A 25,196-nucleotide genomic window follows, 5' to 3' on the forward strand; every position below is an offset into this window, starting at 1 on the left:
GACGGCGGGCGGAAGTGCTGGGCGCCGGTCGCGTGACCAAAGGCGGAAGTGGGCCCTCCGGGCCGGCGGCACCGACACTCACACCCCCACACACCCCCCCCGCCCCGTTACGAGGGCCCTGGGCCCGCCGTGGGGGCTGGGCACCCCCGGACTCACCACACACACACCCCCTCGGGGGTTCCCCCGCTCCAGCGCTGTTCTAAGGCCGCGGAGCAGCGCTGGGGGCGCCTGGGTGGGCCGAGGCCTTGTCTCGGGCCCGACCCCCGCTCCGGGCCCGCGGGTCCCCGCGGCGGCGGCGGGCGCGGAGCCGGTGGGTGCTGGTGAGGTGAGCCGGGGCTGAAACCCCTTCCCTGCCCTTGGAGCGCCGGGGCTGTGGGGACACGGATAATCCCCGTGGGGTAAATCATGCACGGGTGAACCCCCTGCACCGGCACAGGCTGGGGCGACCGGCCGGGGAGCGGCTGTGCCGAGAGCGTCCTGGGGGTGCTGGGGGGCAGCAAGGTGACCCCGAGCCAGCACTGCACTCTTGGGGCCGAGGGGACCAGCGGTTTCCTGGGGTGCATGGAAAGGCGTGTGGCCAGCAGGGCGAGGGAGGTTCTCCTCCTCCTCTGCTCTGCCCCAGTGAGGCCACATCTGGAGTGCTGTGTCCAGCTTTGGGCCCCCCAGTTTAACAACGATGTGGAACTGTGTGAGCAAGGCCAGCGCAGAGCTGCCAAGATGCTCAGGGGCTGGAGCATCTCCCTTGGGAGGAAAGGCTGAGAGAGCAGGGTCTGTTCAGCCGAAGAAGAGGAGGCTGAGGGGTGAACCCATCAGTGCCTATAAATATCTGAAGGGCGGGTGTCAGGAGGATGGGGCCGGGCTCTTTTCAGCAGTGCCCAGCGACAGGCCAAGGGGCCACGGGCACAAGCTGGAACACGGGAAGTTCCACCTCAATATGAGGACAAACCCCTTCCCTGTGCGGGTGCCAGAGCAGGGGCACAGGCTGCCCAGAGGGGCTGTGGGGTCCCTTCCCTGGAGACATTCACCCCCCGCCTGGACGCGGCCCTGTGCCCCTGCTCTGGGGGTGCCTGCTCACGCAGGGGTGGGACAGGGAGAGCTTCCGAGGGCCCTGCCAGCCCCCACCAGGCTGGGATCCCAGTGAAACCCCTTCCCTAGCCCTTCAAGGGGTGCCCCTGCCTGTGTTGGGGCTGTGAGTCACCCTTGGCTGCTGCTGCCCAGCCCTGGGCGCAACGAGGGGGGATTAAACCCCTGCTGTGGGTCCTCAGCGAGGGGCAGTGGGGCAGCAGAGGGGCCATGGTCCCCCCTGGAGCCCCACAATCCCAACCCCGGGTGGCTCCCCCGGCTCTGCTTTGACTTCCTTGGCCCGCAGCCAGGTCCAGGCACCAGAGCTATGCAGGATGCCTCTGTCCATCCCAACCTGCATCTGTCTGTCCCACCCTACGCATTGAGCCACCGAACCAGTTCCAGAGCTGCCCCCGGGTCATTCCATATGGGTCACATTTGCTTTCTCCACTCTAAGCACCGCAAGAAACGGTGCCAAAGGCCTTTGGGGAAAAAACCGCTGCTTCTCCCCCTGCCCGTGAGGTCCATCATCTCCTCTCCCCGAGGCATCCCAAAAAACAGGTGCTATGTGGCCTCTTCCCAGGTCTCTGGCAGCTCCTCCGTCTTCCATGAATCCCTGGGGATGCTCTTCCTGGCCAAGCCCCTCTCCTCCCTCTGGCCAAGCCCCAGCGCCCCCCGCTCCCCTCCAGCAGCCCGGCGAAGCTGGAGTGCGTGGTGCTGGTCACGCACGCCTGGGTCTTTGCCCTCCTGCCTGGTGAGTCTCGGAGTGTTGCACATTCAGCTGTTGCTTATCAGAAAAAGGCACCGGGGGCCCTTTTAACAGAGGAAAAAGGAAACAAAAAAGGACAAACCCAGGGTTATCGCTGTGCCTCGGCAGGTTTTGGACCAGTGGGGATGGCTGATAATAGATTGTATTGATCCAAGCTGGGAAGGGATCGCGTCTTATCAGCGCTGCACGTACCTGCGGCTGGAAAATGCCCAGTAAGTGCCACTTTGGGCTCTAATCTTTCAAATAACTCCGGTGGAGCAGAGTCCAGGCCGTCTTGTGTGTTAATTACCAGAGCACATCTGATGCCCGAACCAAGCGGCCTTTTAATTAAACCTCCAGTGTTGATAATGTGCCCCGGGCAGCGCATAACCCACCTTTCCCCCCAAGCCCAGCGCCGCCGCTCGCCACGGGGCCGAGCCTCCTCATCAAAGCCTTCGCCTGTCCTATTCACCCCCCTTAACTCAGCGGTTTTTAATAGTTCTTTAATAAATGATAACGTTGAAGTAGATGCGGTTGTTTTCGGGAGACTTTGAATTGTCTCCCGAGCTCCCCTTGGGGAACTCTGCACCAGCGGCTCAGCGTGGGCGCTGCGGGTGGAGGAGAGAGGGAGGGGAGCTGGCGGGGAAGGGTGGGGACACCTCTTAAATAGGGAGAGGAACGCTGAGCGGGCTCCAGAAACCACCGAGTGACAGAAGGGGTGACACCATGCTGAAGAAGTACACCCTCAAGCAGAGCTCGCCGGGCTGCGAATTGGGTGAGTGCCGCAAACACCGATCCCAGCGAGCTCGTCATCCTCGCAGGGTGCTCTTGGTGATGGGAAGCATCGCCCTCATCCCAAAATACCCCGGGATTCCATAGAATCACAGAACGGTTTGGGTGGGAAGGGACCTTCAGAGGCCATCGAGTCCAGCCCCCTGCCCTGAGCAGGGACATCCCCAGCTCGACCAGGTCGCTCAGAGCCCCGGCCAGCCTGGCCTTGGATGTCCCCAGGGATGGGGCACCGACCCCCGCTCTGGGCAACCTGGGCCAGCGCTTCGCCACCCTCAGAGTAAAAAATGTCTTCCTTCTATCCAGTCTAAATCCCCCCTCCTTCAGTTTAAACCATCCCCCCTTGTCCTGCCACAGCAGGCCTTGCCAAAGAGGCCGCCCCCACCCTTCCCACAGTCCCCCTTTGAGCACTGGGAGGCAGCAATAAGGTCTCCCCACAGCCTCCCCTTCCCCAGCTGCACAACCCCAGCTCTCCCAGCCCGGCCTCGCAGCAGGGGGGCTCCAGCCCCCGGAGCATTTCTGTGCCCCCCTGGCCCCGCTCCAGCAGCCCCGTGTCTGTCCCGTGCTGAGGAGCCCCGAGCTGGAGGCGGCGCTGCAGGGGGGTCTCACAGAGCGGGGCAGAGGGGCAGGACCCCCTCCCTCGCCCTGCTGCCCACGCTGCTGGGGATGCAGCCCCGGGCACGGCTGGGGGTCGGGGCTGCGAGCGCACGTTGCCGGCTCATGTCCAGCTTTCACCCCCCAGCACCCCCGAGTCCCTCTCCGCAGGGCTGCTCCCCATCCCCCAGCCTGTGTGGATACCGGGGGAATTTGAGGAATAACATAATTTTTGCAGCTTCAGGCCAAAAGCTGTTGGTAACCCACCACCTCCTGCGAGGTCTCTCGTACCCGTCGGCGCTCTCGGCGCGGCTGGGCAGCACACCGGTGCGGTGCGGGCGCCGTGTTCGCGTTCCCATGCGGGAACGACACTGCGGTTTGGTTTTAATTCCCCTCTCCGATGCCCGCGCTGCCAGGTCAGCGGTGAGGTTAAACCCCCAACAGCGGAGTTTCCCTGTTTCCTGGATTTCTCCTCTTCATTTTGCCAGGATTCGGTCATTTCAGCAACATCCCATGATTATTTTTTTGTGTTTAAGCGATGAGGAACGCGGGTTGCAAAACCTCCCCGGAGTATTCTTTGTGAGATACAGAAATAATTAACACGTGTTTGCAGCTGTTTGCTGGTGGCTAAAAATCTAGAAATCTGGGGTTTTGCCATGAAAAGCGCCCTGAGGTCGGCGAGGTGCTGCCGGAGCTGGCTGGCTCCCCGCGGATCCGTGTTTTGGGGTGGAATAAGCTGCTGGCGGAGAAACATGGGGCCCCCACGCCGGGGGCCAAGGCCTGCATTGGGCCCGTGTCCCCCCATGCCGGGGGCCGAGGCCTGCACCGGGCCCATGTCCCCCCACGGTGGGGGTCCGCGTCCCCCCATGCCGGGGGCCTGTGACCCCCACGCCAGGGGCAGAGGCCTGCACTGGGCCCCTGTCCCCCCATGCCGGGGGCTGAGGTGTGCACCGGGCCCGTGTCCCCCCACACCGGCGGCCCGTGTCCCCCCACGCCGGGGGCTGAGGTGTGCACCGGGCCCGTGTCCCCCCACGGCGGGGGCCTGTCCGCAGCTCCGGGGCCGGTGTCCCCCGGCTCCATGACCCGTGTCGCGTGTCCCCGGTCGCGCCAAGCGGCGTCACGGCGCGGGCTGGGAGAGCGGGGCTCGGCGGGCGGCGGCGGCGCAGGCCTCGGCCGGGGCATGAGGCGGCGGCGGCGGCGGGGGCGGCCGGGGCGGTGAGCCCAGTGGACTGGGGGGGACCCTGGGGACGGGGGGTGGCGGGGGGATCCCCCTGGGTGAGCCGGGGGGGGTCCCCTGGGTGCGCTGGGGGCGGGGGGGGGGATCGCTCGCGTGATGGCTGGGTGTGCGGGGGGGGGGATCCCTCTCTCGGGTGATCCTTGGGGGGTCCCTTTTGTGTTGTGGGGGGGATTCCCCCCACTGAGTGACCCCTGGGGTCCCCTGATTGTGCTGGGGAGGGGTGCTCCATCGCGTGATGCCTGGGGGGTCCCCTGGGTGTGTGTGTGTGTAGAGGGGATCCCTCGTGTGATCCCTGGGTGGGGGGGATCCCTCTCAGGTGATCCCTGGGGGGTTCCTTTTGTGTCCTGGGGGGGATCCCCCCTTTGAGTGATTGCTGGGGGTCCCCTAAGTGTGCGGGGAGGGAGATCCTCCCTCGCGTGATCCCTGGGGGGGGTCCGCTGGGGGTGTGGGTGTGTGTGGGAATCCCTCGTGTGATCCTTGGGTGTGCTGGAGGGGGATCCCTCTCAGGTGATGCCGGGGGGGTCCCTTTTGTGTCCTGGGGGAGATCCCCCCAAAATGAGTGGTCTCTGGAGGGGGGAGCCTCCCTCAAGTGGTCCCTGGGTGTGCTGGGAGTGGGGGAAATCCCCCTCTCAGGTGATTCCTGATTCTTCAGGGATCCCTGGGGGGGATCCCCCCATTCAGTGATCCCTGGGGGTCCCCTAAGTGTGCTTGGGTGGAATCCTCCCTTGGAGGATCCCTGGGGGATCCCCTGGGTGTGCTGGGGGGGATCCCCCTCTCAGGTCATCCCTGATGCTTGGGGCGTTCCTTTGGTGTGTTGGGGGAGGATCCCCCCATTGAGTGATCCCTGAGTGTGTTGCATGGGGAGATCCCCCTCTCAGGTGATTTCTGATCCCTGGGGGGTTCCTTTCATGTGCTGGGGGGGATCCCCCTGTTGAGTGATCCCTGGGGGTCCCCTAAGTGTGTGGGGAGGGGGATCCTCCCTCATGTGATCCCTGGGTGTGCTGGAGGGGAGATCCCCCTCTCAGGTGATCCCTGATCCTTCAGGGGTCCCTTTTGTGTCCTGGGGGGGGATCCCCTGGTAGAGTGATCCCTGGGGGTCCCCTAAGTGTGCTGCAGGGGGAGATCCCCCCATTGAGTGATCCCAGGGTGTGCTGCAGGAGGAGATCCCCCTCTCAGGTGGTTCCTGATCCCTGGGAGCTCCCCCCTTGAGCGATTCCTGGGGGTCCGCTTTCATCTGCTGCGGGGGATCCTCCCTGGGGTGATCCCTAAGTGTGCTGGGGGCAGGGGGGATCCTCCCTGGGGGACCCTGAGCATGCTGCAGGATCCCCGGGGTCAGTTCTGCAAGGGGGTGCCATGGAGCCCCCCGTACCCCAGGCGCTACCCCCCCACCCATCGCTGGGGCTCAGGGACCCCCATGGGTGCTCGGTGACTGCAGGGCGTCCCCCAGCCCTGGGGGCTCCCTGAGCACACCGTGGGCAGCCGGCACGTGGGGTGCCCCCGAGCCCCATCCTCGCCTTCCTCCCCAAGGGCTGGATCACGTTAATCCTCTGGCACGGTCCCCTCCCCGCGGCCTTTGGGGTGAAAACGTCCCCGGTCGCCCCAGCCTCCCCCGAGAGCTCGACGCTGTTTGTATGTGAACTTCATAGCGGGGTTTGGGGGTGCGATGAGACAACGGCTCTTAGAAACCTTGGGGCTCGCTCGGCAGCCGCCCCGCGGGGCTCTGCCCGCCGGGCCGAGCCACCCAGGGCACGCATTTCATGTCCTGTTGTCGCTGCGGAGCCGCAGCAGAGCGTCCCTGGGGTCCAGACTCCGGCGCCCGCCGTGGGTTATTGCGATGGGGAGGACGAGGCCGGCCGGTGGCGACGGCTCCCGGTGCGGTTTTGCCGGCCGTGTGATGCCATGCCGAGCTCGGCCAAGGTCAGCGTGACCGTGGCAGGGATTCACACCCCAGGCTCCGCCTCGCCCTTGGAGATGCCGCTCCTGAGCAAAGTCCACGCGTGACTACAAGCGAGAGCTTTCCTCGGAGGAGGGGTATGATTTCTCCTGCGCAGCTTGTTAAAACGGGCAGGGGGAACCGTCAAACGAGCTCTCGAGCCCAGGGGTTTGTTGGGAGAGCGGGGCGCTGCGTCGGCGATGAGGTAACGGCTCCGTGGTTGATGTGGGACGAGGCTTGGGGCACCCAGGGTGATGCGATGACCCCCAGTCCCGCTGCTCACCCGAGTGGGTGAAGCTCGGCCTTGCTGCTCAGCTCTATTTTCCCCACTTTACAGCACTTGTTAACCAAAGTTTCCACAGTCTCAGGCACTGTGGAAATGGTTTTTGAGGGCGCTTTTAATCCCCAGGCCTCGTGGCGGCTGCTGGAATAGAGCTTTTCAATCAGTTCGATTTATTATGTGTCGTGAAGGTCCTTGATGCACGTCACCCCCCCTTCCCATGCTTACAAAAAGCAGAGGAGAAGAGTGGGGAGCGGCTGCAGGGGCTGGCTCCTACATCCAGGAGCCTTCGGACCAAGCAGGCTCGGGCAGAGAGCTGCTGCTTAGAGAAGCACTGAGGTTGGAAAAGGCAAGTCCAACCCCCAACCCAACACCCCCAGGCCTCCTAAACCATGTCCCCAAGGGCCATGTCTGCATGGTTTTTGAGCCCCCCCAGGGATGGTGACTCCCCCACCTCTCCGGGCAGCCTGTGCCAGTGCTGGACAACCCTTTTGGGGAAGATATTTTCCCTCATATCCAACCTAAACCTCCCCTGATGCAGCTTGAGGCCGTTTCCTCTCATCCCGTCACTGGTGACCTGGGAGCAGAGACCAGCCCCCCCCTCACTCCAGCCCCTCTCAGGCAGCTGCAGAGAGCGAGAAGGGCTCCCCTCAGCCCCGTCTTGTCCAGGCTAAACCCCCCCAGCCCCCCCAGCCGCCCCCCATCACGCTTCTGCTCCTTCCTTCCAGGTTGTTGTTTCCCAGGTGTTGTTCTCCTTCCGTGGAAGTAAACACCCGCCTGGTGTCCTTCTGGCAGAGCGGGCTCGGGTGAGCGGGGCGGGCTCGTCCCCCCGCGCCTCGGCTCGGTGCCCTCCTGCATCCAGGGCATCTCCCGGGCGCAGCACCGGGTACGTGATTAGCAGGGAATGAGCTCGTCTGACCCATTTGGGCCACAGAAATGCTCCGGGGGCCGGAGCCCCTCTGCTGCGAGGCCGGGCTGGGAGAGCTGGGGTTGTGCAGCTGGGGAAGGGGAGGCTGCGGGGAGACCTTATTGCGGCCTCCCAGTGCTCAAAGGGGGGCTGTGGGAAGGGTGGGGGCGGCCTCTTTGGCAAGGCCTGCTGTGGCAGGACAAGGGGGGGATGGTTTAAACTGAAGGAGGGGGGATTTAGACTGGATAGAACTAAGAAATTTTTTACACTGAGGGTGGCGAAGCGCTGGCCCAGCTTGCCCAGAGCGGGGGTCGGTGCCCCATCCCTGGAGAGAATCAAGGCCAGGCTGGCCGGGGCTCTGAGCGACCTGGTCAAGTTGGGGATGTCCCTGCTCAGGGCAGGGGGCTGGACTCGATGGCCTCTGAAGGTCCCTTCCCACCCAAACCGTTCTGTGATTCGGTGATGTAGGAGCCGGCCGGGTGACCTGCCTCAGCACGGGGACCTCTGCCATGGGAGCGAAGCCCCGGCACAGCCCGCGTTTACCGCCTCTGCCCATCGGCAGGAGCGTGGGCGCTGGAGCGGGCAGGAATCCCGCAGGGCCAAGCCCACGGTGCTGCTGCCCCGGGGAGACTCTCCGCCATGTCAGGGTGGAGAAAAAGGTTTTCCAGGGCCAGGACGTGGCGGTGCCGGTGCCGGCAGAGCGGCATGGGCGTCGGGAAAGCAGGCAGTGGGTGAGCTGGGTGTGCAAGGATCAGCCCTGCAGGGACGGCGAGCGGTTGTCCGGGTCGTCTGCTCCGGCGTTGGTAGGAGTGTTGTGCTCAGGGCTGCCCATGCGTGACTTGTATGATGTGAGCCAGGAGGGACAGCGTCAGGGTCGCGGCGTGACCGTGTCAAGGGCTGCCCGGTGCCATGCGATGCCGGCATACAATCGAAATACCGCGCTGAGACGGCGGCCCCAAAAACCGCTCTAAAAGAGTTAATGCTGGCAGCGTGAAGCAGCCGGGGCCAGAGCCTGACATCAAATGCAGAAACCTCAATCGCAGGAACCGCTCCCAGCGTGAGACAAGACTTGTCTAACCAACCCCCACGTCTCGTCTCCGCGTCGAGGATGAGCGAGCCGCCGGCTCCTCGGCTTCGCTGTCAAGAAGAAAAGGCCCGTTGGACCGAGGCTCGGCGCTCCGTCGGCGAAAAGGGAGGGTGCAGATGGAAGAATGATCCGTTGTTTGCTCTGCGGGTATTGAAGGTCCAGACAAGAGCGCTACTGTCTTTGCTTGCTTGATGAGAGCAACCTCATGATCTTCTCTTGGCTTTTTGTCTTATTCCAAGGCATATTCCTCCCGGGAAGGCGGCTGCCTTGCCTGAGTGGGAATACGGTGTATAAGGTCGAAGCCATTGCTACGGTGAGTGTTTTACCTCCCGGCGGCAGAACGTGGCCCGGCGAGCCCACGCCTGGTGGTGAGGAATTGCTTGAAGACATCCACAGAGGTTACAGTCAAAGGGGTGATAAACCCCAGCCTTTTTTTTCCTCCTCCAGTTTCTTTACCCTCTAATTTCCTCCGCGTTGGGAGCAGCGGCGGGGTGCCACTAGAGCCGTGCTTTTAGAAAAACACCGAGGCCTGGAGTCAGTGTGGGCAAAACACATCCCGCCGATGTGTTTTCACCGCCTTTCTCTCGACGGCTCCCCGGCTCCCAGCTGGGCTGGAAGCGTGCGGAATATTCGCATCCGCTGACAGTCGGTGGCTGCTTTTATTGGAGCTCCGTGGGAGAAGGATCTGCGGGCAGCGTTTCCAACCCGGCACGCGTGGGCAAGCCTTCCCTGCGTCGGGTCGTGAATGAGGGCGTCACGAGCTCGGCAACTGCCGGCGGAGATAGGGGAACCAATTTCGCTCCCGCCCAAGCTGGGATGTGTTTTGCAAGGAGATATTTAGGTCGGTCTCGCGCCGTAACGAGCATTCGCCATGTGATCTTCTTCCTCTTCGCCTTCATGGAGCGTTTTGCGGGACTCGCTGCTGGCGTCAGCGCTGTTCCTCCTGACGGAAATAGGTTTTGGGGAGAAGATGGCTTATTGCTAAACTTTAGCTTTTTTTTCTTTAATGGAAGCTCTTAGGGCTGTGCTTTAAAAAGGAGCCTGTAAAGGAAGAAAACAGTGTAAGCGCGTGCAAAGATAAAAGCCTTTGCTCCAGCGCCGAGGTTGTCCCCGTCCAAGCGGGAGCTGCTGGAGGGAGAAGCCTCCGGCGTCGTCGCTGCGGAGGCTGGAGAGGTGGTGCTTGTCCTCTCCGCGGGCCGAGCTGGCAGGAGGTATTTACTCACCGTTTCTCCCCACAGCGTGTAGCTAAAAGCTGGAGGGGGCAGGGGCTGTCCCCGCCGTGTTTAAGACCACGGTGTCACAGCTCTCTGCGGTGGCTTCTGGCATCTCGCTTCCTCCCAAGCGGTGCTTGAGGAGCCGCGGCAGGGCAGCCCCGCCGTCTCCGGGCGAGCAGCTCGCAGACCGGAGCCGCTTTCTGCCGCTCCCGATGGGGCTGGGACAGCTGGTGGCTTTAGCACCGGGTTTCTGCTCTGCGGGAGAGGCAGAGCTGGCTGGCGTGCGGCCGGGTGGGAGCAGCAAAGAAAAGCGGGGTGGGAGATCTTTCGGTTTGGTGAGACCCGAGCGCCTCGCTCCGCACCGGCACGGGTGAATTCTCCTACGTGCTCGTCCGCAAAGCGGTGGAATAAGCGAAGCCCCTCCGAGCGCGGGGCCGCCGCAGGTTCGCTGGCGGGCACGAGCGGCGCGTTGCGCGGAGTCGAGAGCTCCTGGAGCACGGAGCGTGCTTCATGCGTCTCGTCACCGCTTTAAAACCTTGAGTGCATTTGGATGGATAAATAACAACTGTAGCTCTGCCTACAAGAACCGGGATCGCTCCAGCCCTGCGTGGAGTAACCCTCTCTGGTTACAAACCACCGTTGGAGCGGGTTATGGAGCGGGGGGATTAATCTTTGGAAATCTAAAATGGGTTCAAATCGCGTAAAATGAATTCCTGGCTAATGTTTTCCCTTTAGGTCTTCACTCAGTCGATATCGCCTTGTTATAAGGAGCTCTCCCATTAATACACAGGAGGCTTTGAGGGAGATTAAGTGCTTTACATACCAGCCGTGTATATCGTTGGTACTTTGACTCGTCCTTGAGGGGCTTGGGCCGGGGTTGACATTTTAAAGCCCGGAGGACGCCAGCTTCGTCCCGAGTCCCTCACCAGATCCCGGTGCCTTTCTGCGTGGTTTAGATTTCAAAATACACCATGAGGAAAGAATTACATCATGCCCTTAAAGGAAACTTCAGATGCCCTGTACAGGGCGCAGTGTAGATGTAAGAATTGTGCCTGGAAGGGGAGGGATGGTGTGTAATTTTTACACATCAAGGAAATTCCACTCTTGTTTCCTCCGCTGGCGTTTCACAACAGGCACCGTCCTCATCCTGGCCGCTGGCAATCGCTTCTCTTGTGCCGGTTTGCCCGGTCAGTCCACTCACCCCTTCTTTGTGTTGTTGCAACAGGAGGGTCCCGGGCAAAACCCTCCTCTCCTGGCCCTGCAAGGTTCTTCCAAGCTGGAAAAGGGCCGGGGAAGTAAATCCGTCCCTGCCGGAGGTCGGGTGGTCAGCTGTCAGCTCTCCTGGAGGGTTCTATTCTCCTTCCTAACAGCTTTTCCCCCCCTCCCCTCTCCTTTGCAGCCAGTGTGACCAACCTAAACCAGTTACCAGGCCACTGGAAGAGTTCCACCATGGGGAACTCTGACACGGACCGGAAGGCATCCTACGGTAAGGCTGGCTTTGTGGCACAGCAGATTTGCTCTCTCATACATCGACCTTTAACTTCATGAATTCCTTCATCCCGCAAAAACCACCCCAAGGCTTCGGCATGCCCATTTACCGCCTCGTGCTTTTGAGGTGACTCCAGCAGGAGATTTACAGTTCCCGGGGCTCATTCAGCCTTGCTTAACCCGGCGAACAGGCCTGTCTCGTGCAGACCGATCCCTCGCCTGCCCGCACACACAGGGGTAGCTCTAAACCCATTATGTAAACGGGTCTGGTGGCAGGGCAGGCAGCCCTGCCAGGTATCTGGAAGGCAGGGAAAAAGGAGGAGCAATCAACTTCAGTTTACTCTGATGATGCAACAGGGAACTGTAAAAGAGCTGGCCTTGTGTTTAGTCCTCCTCCTACAAAGGCTGGGTGCTGGGGCCGCGTGCTGCTTTTCACCTCCTAGAGCGAAAATGCCACGTAGAGAGAGAAAAAGTGAGTGTCGGGAGTTCGGGAGAAGGGGCTTTTTGCTGCAGGTGGGCAGGGGAGGAACGGGTGGGACCTTAACGCGTGTGAACACGTAATCTGGGGGAATGTGCCTTTTCGGTGCTGGAGTGACCCGGCAGACCTTCCTCACGCGTTAAATTTAGAAACTGTCCTGAAAATCCACCAAGGCTGGCCCTCCTGCCTGCCCCTCCTGCTGCAGGAGAAGGGAGGGTGGGCAGGCAGCCTCCTGACCGCCCCTGGCATCGGGCAAGTGCTGCGCTGTGCGTGCCCCGCACGGGAACGGCATTCCGCAGGGCAGCGGGGTCCTTCCAGGACGAAACCGCTCGCAGCCGGCCGGGAGACTCTGGGGCAACGCTCTCCGTAACGGCACAGAAATAGCCACGGGTTTCTCACGGGTCCGGCTCGTTCGGTCCCAGTTAATCATTACAGTAACGCCGTTGCATCGCACGGTGTCCCGTGATGGCTGTTTTTGAATTAATCTGAATAAATAAGGTGGCAGCGAGCTGGCCTCCTCTCACTGTGGGGGAGAGGGAGGGTTCAGGCGAGGCACCGCGGCCTCCCAGGGTGGGTTTGCAGCCGGGCATATTATTTTCATTTAATTATCTCTTAATGACCTAACTCGCGTTAGCTGTGAGGGCAGAACTTTCCCATTTCGCTCTGCCTGCGGGTCTTGCCAGGCCTCTGCCGGGTTCCTCTGTGTTTCCAAGGATCCTCACTCACTCCTTCCTTTCCTGCTTCTCTTCTGCCCCTCCAGAAGATGCCTCTGGGGAGCACGGGGAGGTCGTCAGCACCATCTCCAGCAGCATGAACCCGCTGCAGCCGCCGGACGGCTCCTCGGAGGAACCTTTTACCACCTACTTCGACAACAAGATCCCGATTCCCGACGATGAAACAGTGAGTGCGGCCGGGCCCTCCTCCGCTCGCTCCGGTGGGAAAATCCAACCGGAAAAATCTGCGAGCGCTTGGTACCCGCGTGAGCGATTGCCTTGGGCGCCGGTTCCCCGTCTTGCCTAGACGGGGAAGCGTGGCCAGGCTGCTGGACCGGGATCTGGGGGAGAGGAGGGTGCGGGATCTCCCGCCTGCTGGGGAGTTAATGATTCATCCCTCCGGATTCGCCTTGGAGCAGCCAAAGAGCAGAGAAATGGTTTGTTTGTAGCCCCAGGGGAAGGGACCTTGGTTCTTTGTTCCCTTATCAAGGAAGGAGCAGGGGTGATCGCCGGCCTTTGTACCAGCGTTGTCCCCTTTGCAGGGGGGTTTGGGTGCCCTCTTTGCTTTTGATTAAGCAGCAAGGCAGGATTTTCAGCTGCAGGCACAGGAGGATTCATCCCCCACCACCAAGAGTACGTCCTTGACTCTCCCAGAGTCTGGTCCTAGACTCTTTAGATTAGGACCAGAGATTGCTGGAGAGTTTAGGACTGGATTAAAGAACGGACCAATCTTACCAGCGCTGCTTTCTGTTGTGGCAGTGAGGAAATTAAACTCAAACCCTGGCTGTCTCTCATCATTTTATTAAGCCCGACAGCTGGGGTGGTTCGTGGGGGTGAGGCGGCCCCTGTATTGGGAGAGGGCTCCGCCGCAGGGCTGCCTTCTGACGTCTCCATCCTCTCTCCCCTTCCAAAGCACTCGTGCTTTAGTTTCCGCAAGCTCTGGGCTTTCACCGGGCCGGGCTTTCTGATGAGCATCGCCTACCTGGACCCGGGCAACATCGAGTCGGATTTGCAGTCCGGGGCTGTCGCAGGATTTAAGGTCAGTGCAGAAACGTACACCTTAAGCGCTGTAAACTGTGCAAACCACGTTCCCACCTGCATTGTAGGGCAGGAGTACTGATAATGCTGTGGTTGCTGCGGAGCTGAAAACACTCCAGAGAAGGGGAAGGGGAGAGTGAGGCGCGCTCGTATGCCCTCTGCAGCAGTGGCTCCTGGCTTTATATGCATATGGAGCCTTCCTGCGCCAGCTTGGGGTGCATAAAGAGCCTCCGAATATCAATAACATGTATTTTAAAAGGCCCGTGGTTCCTAAAGGTGCGCGCGGGGCACAGGCGTCCCAGGGGACCCGGGGCCTTGTTTGCGGCTGTCGTTTCTTGCTGCCCCAGCGCACCCACTCCTGCCTTCGTCTCTCCCTCAGCTGCTCTGGGTCCTGATGCTGGCGACGATCATCGGGCTGCTCCTGCAGCGCCTGGCCGCGAGGCTGGGGGTGGTGACGGGGCTGCACCTCGCCGAAGTGTGCAACCGGCAGTACCAGAAGGTGGGTGACCTGGGTGTACGGACAGCCCGGGGCGCGGGGGGCTGGGGAGCACCTCTGCAGGTACCTGGGGGCTCTGGCCGACGGCAGGCTGAACGCGAGCCCCCAGCGAGCCCTGGCAGCCCAGGGGGCCAGACGTGCCCTGGGGGGCACCGAGCCCCGCATCGCAGCCGGGCGAGGGGGGGGATTGTCCCGCTCTGCCCCGCGCTGGGGCGGCCTCACATCGAGCGCTGTGGGCAGCGTTGGGCGCCGCAGGACATTGAGGGTATAAAGCTACTGGAGAGTGTCCCGAGGGGGCCACGGGGCTGGGGAAGGGTTTAGAGGGGAAACCGTACGAGGGGCGGCTGGAGTCCCTGGGTTTGTTCAGCTGGAGCAGAGGAGGCCGAGGGCAGCCTCATGGCGCTCTGCAGCCCCCTCCCGAGGGCAGGAGGAGGGGCAGGGCTGGTCTCTGCTCTCTGGTGACCAACGCCAGGCCCCGAGGGAACGGCAGGGAGATGTGCCAGGGGAGGGTGAGGCTGGGCATTAGGAGAAGGTCCTTCCCCCAGAGGGTGGTGGAGCCCTGGCACAGGCTCCCCAGGAGGCATCACGGCACCAGCCTGGCGATGTTCCAGAAGCCCTTGGACACGGCCCTCAGAGACACGGTGTGAATTTGGGGTGTCCTGTGCAGGGCCGGGAGCTGGGCTCGATGGTCCCTGCGGGTCCCTCCCAGCTCAGGGCATTCTGTGACCTCCCGGTCCTCGGTGGTGTGGAGGGGCCCTTCAGGTGGTCCCGTGGGCCTGGGTCGGTGTCATGCTCTCACATGGGGCTGGCAGATCTCCTGGGACTCACAAGGAGCTGCTGCTGCCTGTTCAGGGCCAAATCCTCCTCAGGAGAGTGTCTTTTGGGTGCTAAAATACATTTTCATCGCCACACCTTGCTTTACTGGCCAAGAAGCTGGGGGAGGTGACGTTGGGTTCTGCTGGTTTGGCTCACAGCTGGAAGCAAGGCAGATTTAGAGGAAGATTTTAATTGTAGCCCTAACATAGCCCCAGCAAAGGCCTCGGTTAAGAAGGTGGGTTGTTCGGGAAGCAGTGGGAGACGCCTCGGGTCCTGTTGGTGTCTTCCCCATCTCGGAAAGAGGAGAGCACGAGGAGGGGCGAAGGTCCTGGCGTTTGCCAGCGAACTGCAGGCAGCGTCAGGAGTCAAACCCGGGATTTCGGCTGTTCTGTTTGGGCGGCCGCCTGCCGGAGGGGAAGCGCGGGTCGCTGAAAGGGGCTCGGGGAATCGTGAGGAGAGAAACGGCCCTTTCGAACAAGGCCGTTCCGTGGCCGACAGATTTCCCTGCTTAGGGAATCCTCACGGCGTGTGTAAGAACGGGCTCTGCGCCTCGTTCCGCTGAGGAGGAGCGAGGCTGTCCTTCGGCCTCTGGGGAGGGCGGTGACGCCCCCAGCTCTGCGCACTCTGGTGTTTCTCCTCCGACACCTGAGGCTTCGCCATTGCTCTGACGCCGTGAAATAGCTTCCCGCGTTGGCTGCCAGCGCCTCGGTACACAGAGACGTCCGGTTTCGCTCTCGCAACGAGCGGAGTCTATTGGGACGAGTAATTTAGATTATATAAGCGACCCGGGAACCTCCTCCAGCGATTGCCACAGGTAACCTGGATTTCTGCCTGGGCCAGCCCTAAAGTAGCAATCATCGTGTTTTCCACACCACGGCGTGGCGAGGCAGGGCAAAGAGGCCATTCCTGAACGCTCCATCGCGCTCCATTTAGGAAATTAAAAGGTGAAGAATTTTTTCCCCCACTTTTTAATGGTTTTGGATATTTCTTTACCTCCAGGTTCCTCGGATTATCCTGTGGCTGATGGTGGAACTCGCTATCATCGGATCTGATATGCAAGAAGTCATTGGCTCGGCGATCGCTATTAACCTCCTGTCTGTGGGGAAGTAAGTCGGGTTTGTCATCAGAGGGCAGCAGGAAATGAGCGCTCCCTGCTAGGATTAAGAAATTGCCACTGTGTGTGCCAAAAAAAGACTTTTCTTTCCTATAAATCATCCAAAATCATCTCTTCTGAGAGGGTGATTCATCTGCGCCGTGCTAGCGCTCCGAGATGAGCCAGCCTTTGGTGCCTCGCTCTCTTTTATTTTGGCTATAGGGAGAGCTGCGGTTCTGGCTTTTATTTTAGCTGTGACTGACTCATGCCAAAATTGGGCTGCAGCTTCCCTGGCAAATTTTATCTTCCTGATAAAGGACTACCAGAATCACAGGCTCATTGGGAGCCACAAAGCTGCTCAGGGGCTGGAGCATCTCCCTTGGGAGGAAAGGCTGAGAGAGCAGGGTCTGTTCAGCCGCAGAAGAGGAGGCTGAGGGGGGATCCCATCAGTACCTATAAATATCTGAAGGGCGGTGTCAGGGGGCTGGGGCCGGGCTCTTTCCAGCGGTGCCCAGCGACAGGCCAAGGGGCAACGGGCACAAGCTGGAACACGGGAAGTTCCCCCTGAACATGAGGACAAACCCCTTCCCTGTGCGGGTGCCAGAGCAGGGGCACAGGCTGCCCAGAGGGGCTGTGGGGTCCCTTCCCTGGAGACATTCACCCCCCGCCTGGACGCGGCCCTGTGCCCCTGCTCTGGGGGTGCCTGCTCACGCAGGGGGTGGGACGGGGTGAGCTCCCGAGGGCCCTGCCAGCCCCCACCACGCTGGGGCTGGGGGATTCTGATTAAGGTTTGAAAAGACTTCGAGGATCATCAAGTCCAACCCCAACCCAACACCCCCAGGCCTCCTAAACCATGTCCCCAAGGGCCATATTTCCATGGTGTTTGAACCCCTCCAGGGTTGGTGACTCCCCCACCTCTCTGGGCAGCTCGTTCCAATCCCTGGCTGCTCTTAAAGAGGGCCCTCTTCAGCCAGGGAGGTTGGAAATGCAAACCACAGAATCACGGAATCCCAGGTGGAAGGGACCTCAGGGATCATCTAGCCCAACCTCTCTAGGAAGAGCGCAGTCTAGACAAGATGGCCCAGCACCCTGCCCAGACAACTCTTGAAGGTGCCCAACGAGGCCGAGTCAGCCACTTCCCTGGGGAGATTACTCCAACGGTGACTGTCCTCACTGTGAAACACTTCCCTCTCGTGTCCAATCGGCATCTCCCCAAGAGCAACTTGTGTCCATCCCCCTTGTTCTCTCCATGGGACTCCGTGTGAAAAGGGAGTCTCCATCTTCTTTGTCGCTGCCCCTTAAGTGCTGGTACGTGGTGATGAGATCCCCTCTGAGCCTCCTTTTCTCAAGGCTGAACAGACCTAACGAACGTAACGGGAGGCTACAACTCTGTACCAAGTAGCTCTTCAAGTCTCGCCCACTCCTGTCATTGCCAGCGCGGACGTGGGCTTTGCTCTCGAGGTTCGGGGAGGGCGCTCTTGTCTGAGCTGTTTGTGCAGAAAACAAACCCACGGGCCCTTGCCCCGTGCAGCCAAACGTCTCGTCAGACCGCAAACCAACCCCTGGACGGTGCGGTTCCGTCCCCAAACAAGCGCCCAAAATAAAAAGAGGTTTTGGACCCTGAGGCGTTGGTGTGGCCGGGGACGAGGTCGGGGTGCTTTGTCATCTGATCTCCGCTCGTGCCCGTCTCTCGCAGGGTCCCGCTGTGGGGCGGGGTGCTCATCACCATCGCCGACACGTTCGTGTTTCTCTTCCTGGACAAATACGGTAATTTCTCCTCCTGAATTCCCAAAGTAAATCGGAGATTCAGCTTTTCTCAGTTTGCTGATGGTATTTTTTTTTCATCTCACAGGCTTGCGAAAACTGGAAGCGTTCTTTGGTTTTCTGATCACCATCATGGCTCTGACGTTTGGATACGAGGTACCTTCGCCCCCGTGTTTCCACGGGAGCTGCCCGGTGGCGCCTTCCCTCTCCCCCTGCCAGCACCAAAACGGGGGGGGAGGACACTTCAAATTACGGATGTTTGAAGCTGGGCCTGCGTTTCCCACGCGTGGCCGTCGCCCGGCCTGCGGCGCGGGCTGTGCTGCCGGCCGCCTCTCCGACGTGGAGGCGGGCGGCAGCGCTCAGCGCAGCGTCCCCGCCTTTATGAAACAGCCGACGATGGCGCGTTGTGGCTTTGCTTTTTACCAAAGCAGCCACGTTTTGGCTTTCGAGTATGTCCAGAGGGGCGGCGAAGGCAGGTGCGCGATGCGCGCCACGCTGCAAACACCCGTGTTTCTTTTGTCTCTGTGCCCAGTATATCACAGTAAAACCCAACCAGGAGAAGCTGCTGACGGGGCTCTTCGTCCCGTACTGCCAGAACTGCGGCACAACGCAGCTGGAGCAAGCCGTGGGGATCGTGGGCGCCGTTATCATGCCGCACAACATGTACCTGCACTCTGCCTTGGTCAAGGTAAGCGGCTGCGCTGCTTGACGTGTCCGGGGCTGGCGCTGCGAGGCCTGGGGCGCTCGCGGCCTCGGGGAGTCTGCTTTAAGCGTTGATTTCGGGGGGGGACGGAGCAAACCCCTCGACGGAGTCCCTGGCACAGGGAAAGCCGCGGGAGCTGCGGGACACGTGGTTACCTGCCGATGTGGGACTAGCGGTGGTCTCTTGGCCAGCACAGCCACGCTGGCAAAACCGGCTCTTGTTTGTCCTGCAAATGTCGTGGTTTGCTTTTTCTTCCCGCTGGTGTGTTTTCTTCCCGTCCAGTGACGTGCGTCCCGCTGTCTGACGCGGTATCATTACAGATACAACTAATGTAACAACAAATCCCTGTTTCTCACGCCTGCTCTTGTCACCGTCTCCTTTTCAGTCCCGGCAAGTGAACCGTGCGAACAAGAAGGAAATCCGAGAAGCTAATAAGTATTTCTTCATCGAGTCCTGCATCGCCCTCTTTGTCTCCTTCATCATTAACATCTTCGTTGTGACCGTCTTCGCGGAGGCTTTCTTTGAAAAGACGAACGCGGATGTGGTGAGTTGGGGCCGGGACGTGGCTGGGGACTGGCTGACGCCGAACCTGGGGCCGTCTGGGGACCCTAACGGGGACCGTGTGAGCAGGGGGGCAGCTCCGAGCCTCACCCGTGCCCCTGCGTTAAAGCAAACCCCGTGTATTCTGTGTGTAAAGCGGGGGGAAAAAGAAAGGGCTGCCGATTATTTCCATTTAAACCAGTCTGAAGAGGCACCCAGCACCTTGGGACCTCCAGCACCCGCTGCTCCTCGCATGCAGCCTTTTCTGCTCACCCTCGCTTCTCTCCCACTGAGCAAAGCCAACCCCCTGCCCCTTCCTGCCGTTGCAGAGCAATGTCTGTATGAACGCCAGCAGCCCGCACTCCACGCTCTTCCCAAACAACAACAACACGCTGGAAGTGGATATCTACAAAGGGGTGAGTGGCCCGCAGGGCGGGATGGCCTCGGCTGCGGCAGCCTGGCGTCCTCGCCTGGCAGCAGCTGCTTCTCTTGGGGACACAGGGAGCGTCGAAGGCCGGGACCTGTAAAAGGATCACTGAGACCAGAGCTGGGGGAGACCCCTGGGGATCCTTGAGCCCAGCCCTTCCATAGAAGCGTAGTCATTAAGGCTAGAAAAGCCCTCTCGGATTGTCAAGTCCAACCCCCAGCCCAACACCCCCAGGTCTCCTAAACCATGTCCCCAGGGGCCACGGCTACACGGTGTTTGAAGCCCCCCAGGGACGGTGACTCCCCCACCTCTCTGGCAGCCTGTGCCAGGGCCTGACCCCTCTGGCAGGGAAGGCATTTCCCTCATCTCCAACCTAAACCTCCCCTGGCGCAGCTTGAGGCCGTTCCCTCTCGCCCTGTCACTGGTGACTTGGGAGCAGAGACCGACCCCCCCCTCACTCCAGCCCCTCTCAGGCAGCTGCAGAGAGCGAGAAGGGCTCCCCTCAGCCCCGTCTTGTCCAGGCTAAACCCCCCCAGCCCCCTCAGCCACCCCCCAGCACACTTGTGCTCCAGACCCTGCCCCAGCCCCGCTGCCCTTCTCTGGACACGCTCCAGCCCCTCAAGGCCCTTCTTGTCCCGAGGGGCCCAAACCTGAGCCCAGCATTCGAGGTGGGGCCTCCCCAGGGCCGAGCACAGGGGCCCCATCCCTGCCCGGCCCCTGCTGGCCACACCAGGGCTGACACAAGCCCAGGGGCTGGTGGCCTCCTTGGCCACCCGGGCACTGCTGGCTCATGCCCAGCCGGCTGTCAGCCAGCACCCCCAGGGCCTTCTCCGCCAGGCACTTCCCAGCCCCTCTGCCCCAGGCCTGGGGCGCTGCCTGGGGTTGGTGTGACCCAAGGGCAGGACCCGGCACTGGGCCTTGTTAAACCTCACACAGCTGAGCTCGGCCCATGGATCCAGCCTGCCCAGGTCCCTCTGCAGCACCTTCCTGCCCTCGAGCAGATCAACACTCCCGCCCAGCTCGGTGTCATCTGCAAACGCCCTGAGGGCGCCCTCGATCCCCTCCCCCAGATCACTGATAAAGCCATTAAACACGACTGGCCCCAGCGCCGAGCCCGGGGGACCCCGCTCGTGACCAGCTGCCGGCTGGATGTAGCTCCGTCGCCGCAGCTCTCGGGGCTCGGCCGCCCGGCTTCGTACCCAGCAGAGTCCACCTGCCGAAGCAAAATTCTCTCTCCCTTTGCAATCGCGCTGCGTCCAGCCTGACCCCGCAGGCTCCCCGCCTCTCCGTTCCCCTCTTTTATTAGCTTGGCTGCGCCAAAGTTTTCCCTTGCATCCATCCTGAATCTGCTTTGTTAAAACCGCAGCCCGTGAGGTGGGGCCTTATGTGCTGCCGACGTGGGGAACGCTTTCCGCTCTCCTACGAACGGATTATTCCTTCTCTTCCAACTCAGCCCCCATGGTTAATCTGGTCTCAGGGGAATTCGCCTGCCCTTTCGCGTTCCCGCTCTCAGGTGTGGGACTGAACTGACGGGAGGCTGCAAATCTCTCCTCCAGGGCGTCGTTCTGGGGTGTTACTTCGGCCCCGCTGCTCTCTATATCTGGGCGATCGGGATCCTCGCTGCCGGCCAGAGCTCAACCATGACGGGGACGTACTCGGGGCAGTTCGTCATGGAGGTAATTAGGGGCTGCCTGCATCCCCGGTCTCTCTAGCCCCGAGCCTTTAAACCTCCTATTGATGATTCCCCTCCCTTGGACACGCAGCTCTTGCTGGAAGCTCCATAAATCTCCCTGACGCACCTTTCCACGAGCTTTTAACCCGGCTCGGAGCCCCCCCTTCCTGCTCCGGTGAAGTCTCCTCACTGTTCCACCCAGCAGCTGCTCTGGTGTTTTTCCACAGGGCTTCCTGAACCTGCGCTGGTCCCGTTTCGCCCGGGTGCTGCTGACCCGCTCCATCGCCATCACCCCCACCCTCTTCGTCTCCATCTTTCAGGACGTCGAACACCTCACTGGCATGAACGACTTCTTAAATGTTCTTATGAGCCTGCAGGTGAGCAGCGGCGCCCGGCTTGGGGGTCAGCGGGGAATAGTTCAGCTTCTGGTGCCCGAGCAGGAGCAGCTGAGCAGTGAGTTACTGTCAGGAGACGCTGATCTGCCGGGGGGAGGTGGAGAGGATCGGCCGGGCTCTGAAATGGCTTCCTTCTTCCAGCCAGGGGAAATCCCTTCGACTCACTTTACAATAGCTTTGGGGAAATGCTGTCAGATATGAGCAAACCTTTGATGTTTGTCTGCGCTGAGATAATCGGAACAATTTCCACTCTTTATTCTCCCGTATTTTCTCGCTTGTTCCAGCTTCCGTTCGCTCTGATCCCTGTCCTGACGTTCACCAGCCTGCCCAGCGTCATGAACGATTTTGCCAACGGACTGTAAGTACGAAGGGGATCGCCTCCGTTGCTCACCTCAGGCACGCGTTTCCCTCCTCTCCTCACCTCGGGACCCACAGAACCTCCCCCAGGCGCAAGAGTGGCCCCTCCGCCTCACCCCGTTTTGCTCTGGTTTTGCTCGCAGGTTCTGGAAGATCGGTGGTGGCCTCCTGATCCTCCTGATCTGCAGCATTAACATGTACTTCGTGGTGACCTACGTCATGTCCCTGAACCACGTGGCTTTGTACGTCGGGGCTGGGATTCTCAGCGTGGTCTACCTGTCCTTCGTGGCGTACTTGGTAAGCCCGGCTCAAGCTGAGGCCCCTTCTAGGCAGGATAAGCCGTATTTTCTCACCATTATATTAATATTGTCACATTTTGAAGGCGTTGAAGTAGGCCGCAGGGTCAGAACGGATGGGGAAGTTGAGGCTTTTGCGGCCAGATTTGCTTTGAGAACATGTCCTGTGCTGCGCCTGCTAATCCACGCGGCCTTTCCCCTGGTGTTTTGACCATCTCTGTAACAATTCACCTGCTCGCTTTTCCCAGAAAGGCCTCGACTTCATGTCGCAGCAGGTGGAAGGTTGGCAGAGACTTGGGAATAACGCGCAGTTCCTCTCCATGTGTCTGCGTGTGGCCAGAGGTGTAAAATCATAGAATTATCACAGAATCACAGCAGGGCTGGGGTCGGGAGGGACCTTCACGGGTCACCCCGTCCAACCCCCGGCGCGAGCAGGGACATCTCCCACCAGAGCGGGTTGCCCCGAGCCCCGGCCAGCCTGACCTTGAACATGGCCAGGGATGGGGCACCCACCACCCCCCAGGCAGCCTCTGCCAGGGTCTCACCGCCCTCAGCGTAAAACATTTTATCCTTAGATCCAGTATGAATCTCCCCTCTTTTAGTTTAAAACCGTCACCCCTTGTCCTGTCGCTGCAGGCCCTGCTAAAAACTGTCCCATCTTTCTTATAACCCCCTTTGAGCACTGGGAGGCCGCAATAAGGTCTCCCCGCAGCCTCCCCTTCCCCAGCTGCACAACCCCAGCTCTCCCAGCCCGGCCTCGCAGCAGGGGGGCTCCAGCCCCCGGAGCATTTCTGTGCCCCCCTGGCCCCGCTCCAGCAGCCCCGTGTCTGTCCCGTGCTGAGGAGCCCCGAGCTGGAGGCGGCGCTGCAGGGGGGTCTCACAGAGCGGGGCAGGGGGGCAGGACCCCCTCCCTCGCCCGGCTGCCCGCGCTGCTGGGGATGCAGCCCAGGGCACGGCTGGGGGTCGGGGCTGCGAGCGCACATTGCAGGCTCGTGTCCAGCTTTTCGCTCCCCCCAAGCCCTCCCCGGCAGGGCTGCTCCCCACCCCTCCGCCCCCAGCACGTGTCTGTGTTTGGGGCTGCCCCGACCCAGCTGCAGGACCTTGCCCTTGGCCTTGTTGAACTTCCCGAAGGCGCAGGGCCCCCAGCCCAGCACAGTCCCCCTGGATGGATGCCCAGAGGAGAGAGGAAAGCGGGAGAAAGGAGGATTGGGTCAGAGATCACCGGGGCAAACTGGATCCTCACGAATCTAACGAAGGGCCATGGACCTGGGGCAGGGTCTGGAGCACAAGTGTGCTGGGGGGCGGCTGAGGGGGCTGGGGGGGTTTAGCCTGGAGAAGGGGGGGCTGAGGGGAGCCCTTCTCGCTCTCTGCAGCTGCCTGAGAGGGGCTGGAGTGAGGGGGGGGCTGGTCTCTGCTCCCAAGTCACCAGTGACAGGGCGAGAGGGAACGGCCTCAGGCTGCGTCAGGGGAGGTTTAGGTTGGAGATGAGGGAAATGCCTTCCCTGCCAGAGGGGTCAGGCCCTGGCACAGGCTGCCCTGAGAGGTGGGGGAGTCACCGTCCCTGGGGGGGTTCAAAGGACGTGCAGACGTGGCCCTTGGGGACACGGTTTAGGAGACCTGGGGGTGTTGGGTTGGGGTTGGACTTGATGATCCGAGAGGTCTTTTTCAACCTTAACGATTCTGTGATTCTAAACCCACGGGCCCCGATGGGATGCACCCGCGGGTGCTGAGGGAGCTGGCGGAGGGATTCTGGCCGAGCCCCTGTGCATCATCTTTGAAAGGCCGTGGGGGACAGGAGAGGTGCCCGAGGGCTGGAGGACAGCAAATGTCACTCCAGTCCTGAAAAAGGGCAGGAAGGAGGAGCTGGGGAACTCTAGGCCAGGCAGCCTCACCTCCGTCCCTGGAGAGGGGATGGAGCACTTCATCCTGGAGGTCATCTCCAGGCACGCAGGGGACAAGAAGGTTATCGGGAAGAGTCAGCATGGATGCACCAAGGGAAGCTCATGCCTGACCAACCCGACAGCCTTCTCTGATGGCGTGACTGGCTGGGTGGACGACGGGAGAGCAGTGGGTGTTGTCAGTCTTGACTTGAGTAAGGCATTCGACAGCGTCTCCCACAGCATCCTCACAGGCAAGCTAAGGCAGTGGGGGTTGGAGGAGGGGACAGTGAGGTGGCCAGAGCCCTGGCTCAACAACAGAGCTCAGAGGGTCGTGATCAGTGGGGCAGGGTCTGGCTGGAGGCCCGTAGCCAGCGGGGATGCCCAGGGCTCTGCGCTGGGGCCAGCCCTGGTCACTCTATTCACCAGTGCCCGGCCGGAGGGACCGAGCGTCCCCCCAGCAGGTTCGCTGAGGATCCCGCGCGGGGAGGGGCGGCCGGTGCGGCGCAGGCGGTGCTGGCACCCAGCGGGAGCTGGCCGGGCCGGGAGCTGGGCCCAGGGGCACCTCCGGGAATGCAACAAGCGCGAGGTGCCGCCCTGGGGAGGAACAACCCCCCGCACCGGCACAGGCTGGGGCGACCGGCCGGGGGGCGGCTGTGCCGAGAGGGTGCTGGGGGTGCTGGGGGGCAGCGAGGTGACCCCGAGCCAGCACCGCGCCCTTGGGGCTGAGGGGGCAGGCGGTGTCCCGGGGGGCATGGAAAGGCGTGTGACCAGCAGGGCGAGGGAGGTTCTCCTCCCCCTCTGCTCTGCCCCAGTGAGGCCACACCTGGGGGGCTGCGGCCAGTTCTGGGCCCCCCAGGTCAAGAAGGGCCGGGAGCTGCTCGAGCAAGGCCAGCGCTGAGCTGCCAAGGGGATCAGGGGCTGGAGCATCTCCCTTGGGAGGAAAGGCTGAGAGACCTGGGTCTGTTCAGCCGCAGAAGAGGAGGCTGAGGGGGGATCCCATCAGTACCTATAAATATCTGAAGGGCGGGTGTCAGGGGGATGGGGCCGGGCTCTTTTCAGCGGTGCCCAGCAACAGGCCAAGGGGCAACGGGCACAAGCTGGAACACGGGAAGTTCCCCCTGAACATGAGGACAAACCCCTTCCCTGTGCGGGTGCCAGAGCAGGGGCACAGGCTGCCCAGAGAGGCTGT

The 25,196-nt window shown here is 61.5% G+C and overlaps 1 protein-coding gene across 5 annotated transcripts in view; it reads left to right on the plus strand.

Moving 5' to 3' along the window:
• Nucleotides 1-82: 82 nt before the first annotated feature.
• The window catches only part of SLC11A2 (solute carrier family 11 member 2), a 30,471-nt gene continuing 5,357 nt past the window's right edge, over nt 83-25,196 (plus strand). Inside the window, exons 1-15 of one of the 5 annotated variants that reach the window (XM_064474642.1) lie at nt 83-325; nt 11,251-11,337; nt 12,578-12,717; nt 13,444-13,569; nt 13,948-14,067; nt 15,880-15,986; nt 17,670-17,740; nt 17,826-17,893; nt 18,270-18,425; nt 18,826-18,984; nt 19,310-19,396; nt 20,964-21,083; nt 21,307-21,456; nt 21,759-21,832; nt 21,975-22,128. In XM_064474642.1, coding sequence (XP_064330712.1) covers nt 11,301-11,337; nt 12,578-12,717; nt 13,444-13,569; nt 13,948-14,067; nt 15,880-15,986; nt 17,670-17,740; nt 17,826-17,893; nt 18,270-18,425; nt 18,826-18,984; nt 19,310-19,396; nt 20,964-21,083; nt 21,307-21,456; nt 21,759-21,832; nt 21,975-22,128 — 1,569 coding nt within the window. In that variant the 5' untranslated portion in view covers nt 83-325; nt 11,251-11,300. Of the gene's footprint in view, nt 326-2,522; nt 2,586-4,277; nt 4,409-9,554; nt 9,849-11,250; nt 11,338-11,703; nt 11,812-12,577; nt 12,718-13,443; nt 13,570-13,947; nt 14,068-15,879; nt 15,987-17,669; nt 17,741-17,825; nt 17,894-18,269; nt 18,426-18,825; nt 18,985-19,309; nt 19,397-20,963; nt 21,084-21,306; nt 21,457-21,758; nt 21,833-21,974; nt 22,129-25,196 lie in introns of those variants that run through there. The other 4 variants (XM_064474637.1, XM_064474639.1, XM_064474641.1 and 1 more) reach the window with 4 other exon arrangements.

This window comes from Phalacrocorax carbo, chromosome 27 (genome assembly GCF_963921805.1).
Source record: "Phalacrocorax carbo chromosome 27, bPhaCar2.1, whole genome shotgun sequence".
Lineage (NCBI taxonomy): Eukaryota > Metazoa > Chordata > Aves > Suliformes > Phalacrocoracidae > Phalacrocorax > Phalacrocorax carbo.